At 42.3% G+C, this 15226-nt stretch overlaps 1 protein-coding gene across 10 annotated transcripts in view; it reads left to right on the plus strand.

Moving 5' to 3' along the window:
- Positions 1–15226, plus strand: part of LOC138749166 (uveal autoantigen with coiled-coil domains and ankyrin repeats-like) — a 109310-nt gene that overhangs the window by 54177 nt on the left and 39907 nt on the right. For 9 of the 10 annotated variants that reach the window (XM_069910180.1, XM_069910178.1, XM_069910171.1 and 6 more), the window contains 3 exons: positions 8123–8253; positions 13604–13692; positions 14930–14994. In XM_069910180.1, coding sequence (XP_069766281.1) covers positions 13650–13692; positions 14930–14994 — 108 coding nt within the window. In that variant the 5' untranslated portion in view covers positions 8123–8253; positions 13604–13649. Of the gene's footprint in view, positions 1–2869; positions 3278–8122; positions 8254–13603; positions 13693–14929; positions 14995–15226 lie in introns of those variants that run through there. The other variant, XM_069910173.1, reaches the window with a different exon arrangement.

Consider the following 15226-nt stretch of genomic DNA (forward strand, 5'->3'; position numbering starts at 1 on the left):
ATGATGTGAAACATAAAATACTAATGGGCTCAATAGGATGGAGGATATTTTCTCCTGTGGGGAATTTTAAACTGGGGGCATGGTATCAGAATAAGGAATTGCCCATTTAGAAAAAGATGAGTTAATTCAGATTGTAAATCTTTGGAATTCTTAGTGTGAATCTTTGAATGTAATTGAAAGTGATCTCTCTCTACAGGTTATTTTTGGCCTAAGGGGAGTTGAAAGTTGCAGGGAATGGGCAAGAAAGTAGAGCAAAGACCAATGTCAGAGCAGCCATGGTCCTACTGAAAGGCTTGGTAGGTTTGAGGGGTTTTATGATTGACAGTGTTTCCAGTTTCTTAAGAGACAGTCTCATATTAGCAGCAGAAATGGACCATTTCGCCCAGAGTCTCCCCTGACGATTATTGCACGAACCTCATTTTTCATTCTTCCCACCTTCTCGTTGAGTAGTGAAATGTGGGGATGTCAAATACAGCTAATTATCCTACTAAGTTGTTGTTTGGGATGTGGGAGGAAGTCCAGGTGATCTCCACACAAAACCAGACATTGAACATTGGTTGCTGGAGCTGTTCACCTGAATCTCCCTAAATTAAAATAACATTTATAACTGATATTTAACGACAGGGACCACGTTGGAGTTCGAGAGATCTGGTGGTTATATTTATTGAGCTGGTGATAGCATTTAATTCGACCAGCCCCAAAGTTTATTTTTACAGAATTTGCTGGGGTAGGAGTTGGCACTTGTTTTGCAGACTACTTCAATGTAAGAATGTGGATACTTGCATTGATAGCAGCAAGGCCAGAACTAGATCCACACCATCTTAAATGAGGGTGGGGGGGGGGGGGGGGGGAGGGGAGAAGGGGGTGTTAAGCAGGGTCACACACTTATCCTGATGTTATTTAACATCTGAATGGATATGCTATTGACCTTGCTTGTTGGGGATGGATCTGGTTTTTGCCTCTGGTACAGGAAACTTCTTCAGTCAACTTGCCTTCATCCAGTGGCATTTGTATTGATTTGAGTGCATTAGTTTCATAATAAAGCCCACAGAATCTAAAGGTATATAAGTTGTTAAATGTTTTAGTATCTTGAAACCTTGGAATACATGTACTGATTTTTTTGGAAGCTAGTTGTGTTACAGTTTGCATTTCAGATGGTAACTGTTCAAAAGTTTTGTAACACAAGATTTGAAAAGGAACGGCTAGAAATATTGCTGCTTTCTTGAATGCTCAGTTTCCAAAGGAATTATCAGCTGCATGAAGGTCATTGCTGGCTTTATCTCAATGGGTTGCTCCCACTCCAGAGGATTCAGACTAGATCTCGAGGAACATTGTCTATATATCAGGTGAACCTAAAGATTTCATTACATTAATTCAAATAACAGGGACATTTTTCCTTCATCTTTGCTGTAAATAATTATCCACTCATTATCTGAGTACATTGATAAGGTCTTCTTGCATGTCACTTTTGCTGTCATGTCTTTGACATTGCAACTGCATTTTGAAAATGCTTCAAGTATTTTGGCATGCCTTGAAAGATTTTTCTGGTTTGTTTTTCTTGAGATAACAGAATGCCACCAAACAAACACAGTGTCTGGGGACTGTGTATCCATGTGCTGTTGAGATTGGGCCCTGATATCTTTCCTGCTCCTGGTTTTAAAATCAGTGTTCCTTTTCCTTGCTTGGATTTAACCAAATGACATTTCCACATGTACTTATTTCCATCACCAGATTTCTCTTCTGTGGGAAGTAGTTGTGATTTAATGCTGATGTTTTGTGTCTTTGGACATTAAACACAATTTTCAGTCAACAAAAGCCTATTCCTGATTGAAGTTCTATTTGGCTAATTGGATCCCAAGTTCTGGAATTCTCCTTGTGCTTGATGCCTATTCAGCATTCCTGCCCCCAAGTCTCCCTTTTGACAGGCTTAATGCAGTTGGTGTCAGAGTTTGATTTGTAGATCTCTTGGGATGCCTTGCTAGATCAAATAACACTCTGAAGATGTAGATAGTTAATGCAAAAAGTGTTTACTCCTTGGAATATTGGGCTGAAGACACCTTAACTTTAACAGTTGAGTCTCCCGCTTGCTGGATTTTCAGGAACTCAGTCTGTTATCTCCTGAACAGAGTTTCGAGTCAGCTCATGAGATGAAAAGTATTCTGGTACCCCATGTTTTTAATACTTTTAAAATTCCAAATGAAAATATAAATTGCCATGGCTCAAAATCTATTTAAACCACGTGGTTTAAAATACATGCATCAGCCAACAGCACGCAACATTTCTCCATGTGATTGACTCTGCTCCCTTGTGGCATTGTAACTACATCATACTGCTGATGGATCTCTAGAGTGACTTGGTTTGACAGGGAATTGGGGTGATGGGGAGGCAGTGGTGGCCTTTGCACTGATGATGGAGATTGTTGAACCTGCCCAGAGCAGTGATGATGCAGTCTATAGCTGAAGGGAGAGTGATTTGGTCACTCGGTGAGGCGTCTGTTCGAAGGTCGTCCAGAGGCTTTCTGAACCTGACACTTGAATCTCTCTGCTGGAGGTGACTATTTCTAGAATCTGCAAAACATGCCTTGATGGTTCTTTGACTTCGACGATGATAGCTTGATACTCCATTACTCACAGGCTATGCATGCACAGAATTATTATTAGCTATACCTTGCAGACGTCTCTCAAAGGGTTGCGAGGTCAGAAATGCAGAAGTTGGCTGATATCATGCCCTGTTTACTGTGATCTGCCTGTGATATTTTAGTGCCAAGTTAAAAGCTTAAGCTTGGCACAAGTTGCTGGGGGGGTGTGCACCGCCTCACAGCAGGAGCCCGGAGATCTTCGACCACACTTGCTCCTTTTGAAAAGAGCAGGAATTGAACAAGCGGCACCCTCTGCACAGGGGACGAGAAAAAAAGTACCTTGATTCAGTTATAATCTTCAGGCTGCAGTTTGTAGTCTCTGAAACAAAACTCAAGATACCACAAACAAGGATCCTCCCAGGGAGTAATGACGTCGGAAGATGACTCGGAAGATGAAGAGAATTTAGTAAAATGCTCAAGTGGAGTTGTGATCTGGGGCCATACGATTCTCTGAAGTTGTAGAGCTGCAGTCAGACCCTGCAAACGCAGCAACACTGTTCTTTCTCTTCCTGATCTGCACCCTGCCAATTGTGGAGTTGATTTATAGCAAGCTGCATTTGCAATTACACATCTGCCTGAGCCCTAGAAGCATTCTCTTCTAGCATGAAGCGCTGGTTTTTCTGTGCCTCTGTACCTCATGTAGGTATTTTGAACCAAAGTTCTCTAGTTTAATTTGGTATGCGAATGCAGTGCATGGTTTTCCCCCCTTGTGTCCATTTGTTACTAAGCTGTGATTAGTAATGTTGTATTGTGGATTTTCCAGCCACACTGCAGCAGAGCCAAGTGCCATTGGAAGGAAGGATGAGTGAATATCTGATGCCTGTGGAATTTCGATATCTATTGATCCTGCAGTCTTTAATAATAGATGCGTGAGAGTGAACAGGCTGTGATCTATGTGAATAAGTGATGCCATTAAGCTGCAAGGCCAAACCTTCGAGCAACTTCCCTGGCTCGTATTCAAAACCAAAATATTTATTTATTTCAGGCTTGTTGACTTGACTTTTGGCTTTTATCATCAGATTATGTAACCATTTTTCTTCCTGATCTTTGTTTGCAAATTGGTAAACTATTTTCTAACACTGTTGAGCAATTTAATATTTTGCAAGCATTTGAATCTTGAGTGATTAAAGCAATCATGGAAATGTTTTGGTACAGCGTAATCAAGTGAATTTTGTAAATTTTGAAATCGTTGTAAACCTCTGAAGAGAGGAATCAGTCTTTTGCATTTTCCCCTCTTGTTACAGGTTTCAGTTTGCATGTTGGTACACGACAGAATTCAAACAAGCAAACTGAGTTAAATTTGAACATGTCCTTTTAATGACCCCTCTTTATCTCTGTTAAAACTTACCAAGAGATCTACAAATCAAACTCACCAGCACAAACATTTGTGTCCGTTTCATTTTAGTGTTAAAGGTACTCTATAAAAGCAGGTATTAATTTTTTTGAGTTTGTGACATGATTAGTATTCACTTGGGCATTAAGGTGTGTTATCTTATGACCATTATTTTCTATGCTTTTCCGTAATGTCTGTCCTCTATTGATGAATAAATTAGATTTTCGTGGCTATCGGTTGCAGGCTATTGTTTGTCTTTTTGTCCTACAACATGGAAATGGACCCTTCAGCTTCCAATCTGATGCAACCATCAACTGGCCGTTTGCACAAATCTAATCTTATTCTCCCTGTCTTCCTATTAAGACTGTCAGATTCTCCCCTCTATCTGCCCTTGAGATAGCCTTGTTGTCAGTTGACATATCAACCAGCACCTCTTTGATGTGGGAGGACACTGAAGTATTTTGAAGAAGCTTGAGTTGGTAGCAGGGAGCACCAGAAATCAGAATTGAAAGGAGGCTGCACCTCGTGGTGGATCTCTCCCCAGCTTCTTGAAGGGCAAAGAACAGAAACATCTCCTTTGCCCATTGACACTTTGCTCACACTTTCCATCATTGCCCATCGAGAACACTTCAACTAAACATCATGTTGTTTTTCTAAAGAGATATTAGACAATGATGTTAAACATAAGCCCTTTCGAAAGCCATACAAATTCCTGTTGCATTTTGTGGATGAAGAGCTGTTGGTGTTTCAGGCTTGGGTCAGGCTCCACTATGCGGCCCTCTGTCCGGTACCCCAGCTGCTCAAAGGGAACGTGCCAGGCTTCCCCTACATTGAAAGGGACCTCTGCAGCACTTAACAGTTCAGAAAAGGGAATGAATGGGATCAGTCTCCACAGCAATCAATGGTCTTAGTAAGAAATCCCTTGTCAGAGTAGCCCCTCCACAGGAAAGAAATCTGTGGAGGGGCTACTCTGCACATGTAGAGTGAATGTTACACATGTCCTGGTTGATGTTTGTATCTTGAACAACAGCTGAAACTTTAATATAAATAACACCTTTCACGTCCCTAATGAACTTAAGTTTTGTAGCTGATGAACTTGTTTCATTTTGGAACTCTACCATCTGGTAGAGCCAGTGACAACTTATCCAAGGCTTTTGACGTAATAAAGCATCTGCAGATACTTTGCAAGAGTGTAGTTGGACAAAAGAATGAATGGAGGAGGAATAAATAGACAGAATCAGTTCTGTTTGCATTTGCTCATTATTTAACATTTTGCACTGTGCTTCTGATGTACTCTTCAAGTCTGGCTGTTCAATGGTAATGTCAGGATATACTGTCACAGTGATGGCAGTCTTGATCTGTCAAGCCACTGCTACCCCATTTTCTCTCTTCCTAATAAAAGTTTTAGGTAGTGGTTTTGTTGGAAATTTTTATTTAGCTGAAGGATTTGGGAGTCAAGACAGTGGATGGAATTGGATGTAGATAGCTCCAGTGACTTGATCTTGAGCCTTTATTTTCCTTTGTGCTGCTTGTGTGGAGTTTGCATGTTCTCTCTGTGACTTGTGATGGATCCAAGTGCTTCTGTTATTTGTGTCCCAGAGGTTTGTTGATTGCCTCCATAATTGTGGATGGTGAAATGTGGGAGGAAAAATCAGTGTGTAAACTGCATAGAATTACTTGACTGAATGTATTGTATGGAAAATGGAATAAGATTAAACAGCAGAGCAAATAAGAGACTGAATGGCCTCTTGATCATGTGACAGATTTTTGCTGGCTAGTATCAAAGTATTAAAATTTGAGGCTTCAAATAGATTGAACTTGCATCCGGGATGATGGAAGTTTGAAACCAGAGACTTTGAGTGGGTAACTGAGAATGCAACAGAGAAGGAGCACTTGATAATTATGGGTCTGCCAGTCGGGTTGAGCTGAAGGCTTTGCACATTAGTAAAACCAGCAACAGGAAAGCTGTCATCATACACTGCAACAGGTGCTGCATGCTCCAAGTCATGCCCAGCTTGAAGTTTGCATTTTAATTGGGACTTGCATTAATCTTGTAAGAAAATAGGAGACCAGGGTTCATAATAGAAAATACATTGAGTGTATTTTTGGTGTGTGTACAGCTCGCAAACTTGAAGTCCTCAGCAGTTGCTACTGTTTCTCAGTGCTGGTGTACCAATTTACATTGACCTGAAATTCCCTCCCTTCATCCTGCTCTCCTTTAACAGATGAGTCTTTGAGCATGAAGAGAGTCTTGATGGTGTGCAGACCATTCTTTCTCCCACTGATGCTGATCGACTGCTGTGTTTCTCCAGCAGGTCGTGGGTTTTTTTTAAAAAAAAAAGAGTCTTTGAGCAGATCTTTGTGTAGATTAGCATCGACTTGAATCGGACAGTGGCTTTGACACACTGTACTGGAGTGTCTGGGACTGTATCAATGAAAGTCATTTCTTAATTCCATTGGCCAGGTATTAGCAGATTTGTGAGATGGCCATCAGGTCACTGTTTGCTTCCTATCCCATTCTTCACTGACTTGCACTGGTTTGCCCAGTTTCAAGCCTTCCTGCTGATGTACAAATGACTGCTTTTCATTTTACAAGCGTATCATTGGGAAGACTAGGATTAATTATCCATTCCAATTTCCCTGAAGGAGGTGGTGGTGAGCATGCTCTTTCTCCGGGCAACCCATCCCACTGCATGTGACCATGCAAGACTAGAACACATTCCTGTATTTGCAACTGTTTCTCCATCGATGTCCTCAAATGTCTGCGTCTAATATATAGCCCCACTTTGAGGGCTCTGAGGAAGCAGCAAAACAAGAGAACACTCTATCCCTCTCTTGCTGAGGGAGACTCTAGAGAGAACCCGACAACAGGTAGCCACAGCAGAAGACTGGGCTCCAGATGAGGGCTCGGTAGTTGAAGGCATTGTGGCAAGCCATGGGCCATTGATGGCCTCTTACCACTTTTCTGTTCGGATTGGGGGTCAAGTAGGTGTGACTTAGATGCCTGAAGCTTGGGTTCACTGCTGAACAAGTTGCATGCACTGCCTGAGTGAGACGCATTCTGCCGTGGCCTGATGCACCGTCAGGCTGGGAGAGCATCTGCAAATTGGAGGAACAGGACCTTGAATTCCATTTGGGAGCCCTCCACCTGTATGGCATCAACATGATTTCTTCAGTTTCCGTTAGCACTCTCCCATGTCTCCTTTTTCTAACTCTGCCTCTCTCTATTCCTTTCCCCAGCTCCAAATTCACAGAGCCAAACCGTAGCTCCCCAATATAATTCTCTCCTCTCTCTCCTGTCCTATCGATATCCAATTAACACCTTATGTCTGTGCTCCTTCCTCTGCCTTTTCTTTCTTTCTCCCACCCTTTTAATTCAGGCACCTGGGTGTTAGAGCATGAAACGTCCTATGGACTCTGTAAAACCTGCTGGGCTTCTCCAGCATTTCTGGATCATTGAGATTGAATTTATTGACGTATATCCAGGGCATGTCGAACAGCTTTTCTCTGTAAAGCTTGAGTTACCAAGTATTTTGGCATCATTCCTAAAACAAGGAAGTGAGGGAGTCTCCACATTGAGTGACCGTGGATCTCACCACTTTCTCAGAGGTAGCCACCTCTGGTGCTCTCATGACCCCTGTAGTTGCGTGGTGTGTTGCTCGGATTGAGCTTAACACTTCTATCCAAATCGCACCACCTCAACCAAGAATCCTTAAATTATCAGGGAACTGTCATCATCCTGATGTTGTATGATCTGGCAGTGTGTAAATAGGCTACTTCCTATTTGACTTGAAGTTACTTCATTGGATTGTGAAGTGCTTTAAGATGTTCAGGGGACAATAGAAATAATTTGGCTTGATCTTTTGGGTCCCACTGTGAGGTGATATGGTGAAAAGGTTTGGACCGTTCTCAATGAGTTCTACTCCCATTGACTAGGCTGATGGTTTGGTCAGTAATATATTTGTCAACACAGCTCCTCATTTTGCAGAGTCTGTGGTGTTACAGATGCCTGTGTGATTCATGATCAGATTGGATGGAACGGATGTTGGTCTGTAAGATGCCAGAGCAGAGGAGGAAGGCTCTCCTTGTGTAACTGAATGAAGATGTTGTGCATCCAACACTTCATCGATGCTTTTGCTTTTTAAACACAGACATCAGATTGGAGCAAATATGATGACCGTTTGCTGAAGGCAGTGGAAAAGGGAGATGTGGACAAGGTTACATCAGTGCTGGCCAAGAGAGGGGTCATCCCCACCAAGCTGGACGTGGACGGCAGATCAGCGTAAGTGTCCTGCATCCACTGTCGCTCCTGGTGCCACCTTCAAATTGACCTTTCCCTTTTCATTCTCCTAAAGATTTTGTTTTGTAGAAGCCAAAATCTTGTAGCAGGTGACAAGACAAAACCGAAAACTCATAACTGACATATGTGGGGCTTTGGTGAACAAGCAGGGTTATCTGGACTATTGGATGTCAGCTCTATTAGTACCTAAATCCATATTTAGCTTGCTTTTGTAGATGTTTGGCATTATAATAAATTTTCTGGTTAATTGGAAGGGAGGACTGGAGCTTTGGAGTCTGAGTCTATCAGTGGGGTAGGGATGCTGCAATGCTAGGTCTGAAGGGGTGTGAGTGGGGAGCTGGGGTCTGTGGGGATGAAGTTGTCAGTGGGGAGAGTGGGTGAGGGTGTTGAGAGTGGGATCAGTTGGGAGGTGGTGGGGAGAACAAGAGAGGGATCTGGGTCGGTGGGAGAGTGGGTGCCAAATACTTAACACTGGGGCTTTCTGAGTAATTAAATACTGGGCGATCAAAATTTGATCGTAAATTAAGAACTGTTTACTTTTGGAATTGTTTTGCTTTAAATTTGATTTGTGTATGTACAATATCTGTTTTACATTCCCTCCCCCATTCAGAATGCCTACCCTGTCAGCCTCCACATTTGCCATTCTCCCCCTCTCCTTATCAGATTACTCTCTTGTCTGGTCCTATCTATAATTATAAGACCTTTGACCTAGATCTGTTTTGTTAATAACATTGAATTAAAAAAATGAAAGAAGTATCCTTCTCACTGAATCTGAAGTGAATTTCTACTAAATTTGTTGCATTAGAACCTGTGGAGTGGATAGGCATCCTGCACAATGGGCCACTAGTCACTGTTGTCCTTCAGTTGAAGGAGATCAGGAGAAGTGAATTCAATTGTTCTCAACGGAAAACTATCAAGCTTGATGAGAGAAATTGATTTCTGTTGAAATTAATTTGTCTGATCCCTGATCCTTCATGATAAAAGAGACTCAAACAATGACTTGGGCATTGAAAAAAGACTAAAGATTATAAAACACTACTTGGCATATGCTATCATTTTTGATGTAATAAACTTCCCTGCAGCCATCTTAGGAGCTCTGTTAAACAAAGCCAAGCACAGAACCCCACAAGAAGATCATGAGATGATCTACCAGATAGGTTTAAGTATCTTTGTTTTAATGTTGTGCTTTTATTGTAGTCAGGGTATTCAATGGCTGTGAAGACTGTTATTTAGCCTATTGTACCTGCTCCAGTTCTGCTTTCTTCACTACTGACCCGCGTTTCTCTGTCAGGAATTACTCTTCAGAAAGTTCTTGTTACCTTGTCAGGCAATGTTTTCAGATCACAGCAGCATGCCACTGACAAAAACGTTCCTTTTCTCTTCCTGAAAATTTTGCCAATTATTTTCGGCCATTTCCCTTTCCAACTTCTTAGTTCACTTTTACCGAGTCCCATCCACCTCTGTGTAATGTAGGAAATGTTAAGAATTTGTCATTGCGAGTAATCAATGTGGCTTTGTGCAGAGGGGGTCCTGTCTGTGTTTGGGCAGAGGGGGTCCTGTCTGTGTTTGGGCAGAGGGGGGTCCTGTCTGTGTTTGGGCAGAGGGGGGTCCTGTCTGTGTTTGGGCAGAGGGGGGTCCTGTCTGTGTTTGGGCAGAGGGGGGTCCTGTCTGTGTTTGGGCAGAGGGGGGTCCTGTCTGTGTTTGGGCAGAGGGGGGTCCTGTCTGTGTTTGGGCAGAGGGGGGTCCTGTCTGTGTTTGGGCAGAGGGGGGTCCTGTCTGTGTTTGGGCAGAGGGGGGTCCTGTCTGTGTTTGGGCAGAGGGGGGTCCTGTCTGTGTTTGGGCAGAGGGGGGTCCTGTCTGTGTTTGGGCAGAGGGGGGTCCTGTCTGTGTTTGGGCAGAGGGGGGTCCTGTCTGTGTTTGGGCAGAGGGGGGTCCTGTCTGTGTTTGGGCAGAGGGGGGTCCTGTCTGTGTTTGGGCAGAGGGGGGTCCTGTCTGTGTTTGGGCAGAGGGGGGTCCTGTCTGTGTTTGGGCAGAGGGGGGTCCTGTCTGTGTTTGGGCAGAGGGGGGTCCTGTCTGTGTTTGGGCAGAGGGGGGTCCTGTCTGTGTTTGGGCAGAGGGGGGTCCTGTCTGTGTTTGGGCAGAGGGGGGTCCTGTCTGTGTTTGGGCAGAGGGGGGTCCTGTCTGTGTTTGGGCAGAGGGGGGTCCTGTCTGTGTTTGGGCAGAGGGGGGTCCTGTCTGTGTTTGGGCAGAGGGGGGTCCTGTCTGTGTTTGGGCAGAGGGGGGTCCTGTCTGTGTTTGGGCAGAGGGGGGTCCTGTCTGTGTTTGGGCAGAGGGGGGTCCTGTCTGTGTTTGGGCAGAGGGGGGTCCTGTCTGTGTTTGGGCAGAGGGGGGTCCTGTCTGTGTTTGGGCAGAGGGGGGTCCTGTCTGTGTTTGGGCAGAGGGGGGTCCTGTCTGTGTTTGGGCAGAGGGGGGTCCTGTCTGTGTTTGGGCAGAGGGGGGTCCTGTCTGTGTTTGGGCAGAGGGGGGTCCTGTCTGTGTTTGGAAGGTGAAGGAGATGATTGATGTGGGTAATGCAGTGGATTTCTATCTGTGATGTTCTGTTCCATGAAATGCCAGAGCAGATACTGAAAACTCCTTCAGCACCAGTTAGAATCAGTTTGAGGATTAAATGCACGAGCTCCTTTTTTCTTTCGTCTTGGAATCTTTTAACTACCTGAGTAACATGCAATTCTTCTCCCCCTCATCAAGAAGATGGAGTATGAAAATGGTGGTTCTGTCTTCTGCCAATATCCCATCACCCCATGATATTTCACCTGTGAGTTGGTTGAGGGGTTCAGTGACCAGTTTAACCTGCAGGAATAATGCCTTCCTTCAGGAGAATGACTGGGTGGAACTGCAGCCATGTTGGAAATGTATCCTGAGCTCAATCCCGCCTCTTATCCAAATATTATTTTAATGAATCTTAACATTTCCTTATAATAAACACAAAGCTTAATTCTTTATGGATACAAGCAGCAGTTTGTAAACTTTAAAAAAAAATCTATTTACAATGCTGTTTTTCTCAGGGCTTTGTTGTTGGTGAATCTTGTGTCCAGGGGCAACAGAGGGTCTAATTTTCTGCTCCATTTGTTAAAGATGAATGGTTTACAGCAGCATAAATTTTGAAAAGATGAATCGTTCCAAACTCATCCTTAGAAAGTTCATTATGGTGCAAGTGATGGTACATTTCTTTTGGCTGGTTGTCTCTGATTAACCCTAACCCCGTTAACATGTAAAGCAGCTGAAAGGCAATTAATTGAGCTTCACTTGGTAATGCTGAGATTATTCAACATATCAGTTTTAATTCTTAATGGTTTATTTCTGGTGGTCTCGACAAGAATTCTTTTTGTATAGTAGTCCCCTTCCTTATTCATGGGAGACATGTTCCAGGACCCCCAGCGGATGCCTGAAATCACTGATAGTACCAAACCCTATGTTTTATCCTATACATACATACCTATGATAGTTTAATTTAAAGTTGCGCAGAATAATAGATTAAAACCAATAGCTAATAATAAAATAGAACAATTCTAACAATATTAAAAAGTTTTTTGGGTTAGGAACACAAGCACTGATACCACGACAGTTGATCTGGTAATCGAGACGGCCACTAAGTGACTAGCGAGCGGGTAGTGGATACACTAGGCAAAGGGATGATTGATGTCCTGGGCAGGACGGCGTGAGATTTCATCATCCTACTCAGAACGATGCACAATTTAAAACTTATGAATTATTTACTTCTGGAATTTTCCATTTAATATTTTCGGACTGCGGTAAATGAAACCATTGAAAGCAAAACTGTGGATGTACTATTAAAAATATCCAGTCAGCATACAATAATTGAAGCAGCAAGTTTACCCTCTCTTTCCTCCATCCTGACGTGCTCAACATAAAATAGTGAAAAAATTCACATGGTTAAGCATAGTCGACTGTCAGAACTTGCAAAAGAAATCTCTCTGAAGCTCAGAAACATTAACAAAATATATTAAAAATCAAAAGATTGAAACAATCTTTTTAAAACTACCCCCTAAGATTATAACATCCTATTGTGGCCATGTGAGACCTTAAGTGAAAGTTCACATTTTGGTCTGAGACTGATAGGGCCTAGATCCCATTATGCTTGTTTGGTGCTCAGTTATTTCAAACCAGTTAGAGCAAGTTTAGCTTTGGCATTGATGCACAACTGATGATCTGGGCTTTGACTTTGTGCAGTTTTTAAAAAGGGATTAAATTTCATTTGATTTCCTTTCTCTTTATTCACAAATATTGCCACTGATTTTTATCTTTGCGAACAATGTTTTCTTGATGTTTAAAAGTATTGTCATTCTTTTAGGCAGATTGGATGAGGAAAGAATGTAACGTAAATAGCAGTTATACAATGTGTGCGCAGGGACTGGGTGTAGACTAAAACCATAAGACTTGGGGGCAGAATTGGGCCATTCAGCTCAGTCTTCACTGTGCTTCATGTAATGGATGTATTTTCCATTCAACCTCCTGCCTTCTCCCCATAACTGACTACGCCCTTACTAATCAAGAACTGCTTTCATGTGTTCACATCGCTTTGAAAATGATAAATGCTTCAGAAGGTCTTATGAAACGCGGAATCCTGACCATCATAAAAAGAGCAATAGAGTGTAAAAGTGAGTGGTTATTGCTGAATGTTTTTATGTCAGTGGTTAGACCTTGAGGGGACATTATCCCTATTGTGGGACAGTGAAGAGTTTGTTTTGCGAGTAGTCCAGCTAGTCAAACCGTACACGGTGCAACAATAAAAGCTGTGCAGAGTTACAGAGCAAGATCATTTTAGGAAGGATAGAAGGCACTGGAGAGGTGTAGATGCGAGTAGTTCCAGCGATGTGGGACTTCAGCAACAGGTGGAGCTGGTGATGTTCTCCATGAAGAAAAAAAGATCATGAAATTTCATAGAGATTTACAAGGATGTAACTGGTTTCAATAGGGCAAGTAGAATGAAGCTTCTCCCATTGGGAGATATTTTATGAAGATTTTTGAATCCTATTGAGCTATGAAATATGCTGATAAAATTGTAGCTCATTTTTGGCCCTTTTATTAAAGACATTTTATCTGCCAGAATTTGTCCATGTTTACATTTATAATTGGTACGAATGTAATGTGCCAAATTCTGTTTGTTGCACTTTGACACTTGATAGCTGTGCATCTGCTTTTCTAAAAGTAGGAGTGTAAAATTAGAGTAGCTCTGTGGGAGAGAAGTCTCTTCCTCAAGCAGAATGTCTCCTGCTGCGTGAGCTTAATTTTCCTTTTCCTTCCCTTCTAGTTTCCACGTTGCAGCAGCGAAAGGGGATGTTCCTTGCATCAATGCAATGCTCTCCCATGGTGTTGATGTCTCGGCAATAGATGCTGCAGGTAACTCTTCACTCTATGTTGTTGCTTTATCCCCAAATCTTGATTTCCTCAGCATTTTATAATCTCTTGATCTTAGCCTAGAATATACTCAACGAACGAAATGTTTCTATGGTAGAAAATTCCACAGACTCTGATCTTAGTCCAACGTGGCCAAACATTTACCCTGCGATCTTGGTTAAAAAGCTCTCAGCCAGAGGAGCAGGAGAGAAATAACAAATGTGACACTGTTGATTCAGCCATTGCTAATTTCTGCGCATTTCAATCTCTTAACACCATGGAAGATAGGTATATTTTGAGTGAAACACCAAAGTTTATAGACATTGTGATTACAGCACAAACTCAAAAATGCTGGAGGAACCTGTCTTGTAGGGTAAAGATGGGAAGAGCCTTCCTTCAAGGTAGATTACGTCAGTTATATATCTTTACCTCCTATGGATGCTGCAAGACCTGCTGAGTCCCTTCAGCATTTGTTTTTACTACAGGGATATTTTACTCAGGACAACTTTCTTAACTCAATAACTTTGTGAGCTATACCTTGATCCCTGTAAGTTTTGCACAGTTCAAGTTCCTGAAGTTCAGAGAATCAGCCAAATGTGAAACAAAGTGTAAAATAACAGCCATAGTTATCCTGTAAGTGTTGAGAGTGGAGCCATAGGAGAGTTTAAAAGAAAAGCAAGTACTGTGATGAAATTAGGAATTTATTCATTCTCGAGCAGTATTTCCCGCCCTCCCTCAGTAAACATTTCCATTAACAGTCTAGTGCATTGGTGGACCAGAAATCATGTATTAAGATAAAGAAGTCCTATTTTCTTGAAGGAAATTATAATGTGCTGGAAGATGGTTGCAAATTTGCTTCAACGTTTCAAACATTGAAGCAAAATGTTGTAGCTTGTTGAGAATATTTCGTTTTAGGGTCTGAAAGATTAGTGAAGGCAAAACCCTCTGTTTTTAACGAGCACCTCTGGTGAGTGACTCACTGGGCTACAGGTCCAAGAGCTAAGGAGCTGGAGTTGCTCAGGGGGAATGGCCACAGTGGGTTTTCCAGAAGCATTGGTTTTATGCTGACATCAACTGTTGCCCACAGTGGATGCCTAAAGGAATCTTTAAGAACAATCTTTGTCACCAAGAATGCCACCAGAATTTTTCAATGCTGTTGTTTAAAAGTTATTTTTGAGGAAAAAAAAAACCTTCCATGTGTCTAAGATGAATGATTTTGTTTTCTCCTTTTCTTTTGCAGGACGAAATGTGTTACATCTTGCTGCTAAAAATGGGCAGTCACTGTGTTTGCAGCGTTTGCTCCAGGTAGTTGGAATTGCTTCTTGGCCTTATGACATTCATATAAAATCCAATTCCATATGTCAATAAAGAAATTGTTCATATTAATTTAGCCATCTAAATAATTTACCACTGGTAAAACTGAAGCTTCTTAGAGCAGTGTCCTGGTGCCAAGATTATGCTTGCAACACATATTTAAGTATGTAATTTCATTGCTCCATTCTCAAAAAGGAGCAAACATTGCTAGTCGGAGAGGAAT

This window comes from Narcine bancroftii, chromosome 14 (assembly GCF_036971445.1).
Source record: "Narcine bancroftii isolate sNarBan1 chromosome 14, sNarBan1.hap1, whole genome shotgun sequence".
Lineage (NCBI taxonomy): Eukaryota > Metazoa > Chordata > Chondrichthyes > Torpediniformes > Narcinidae > Narcine > Narcine bancroftii.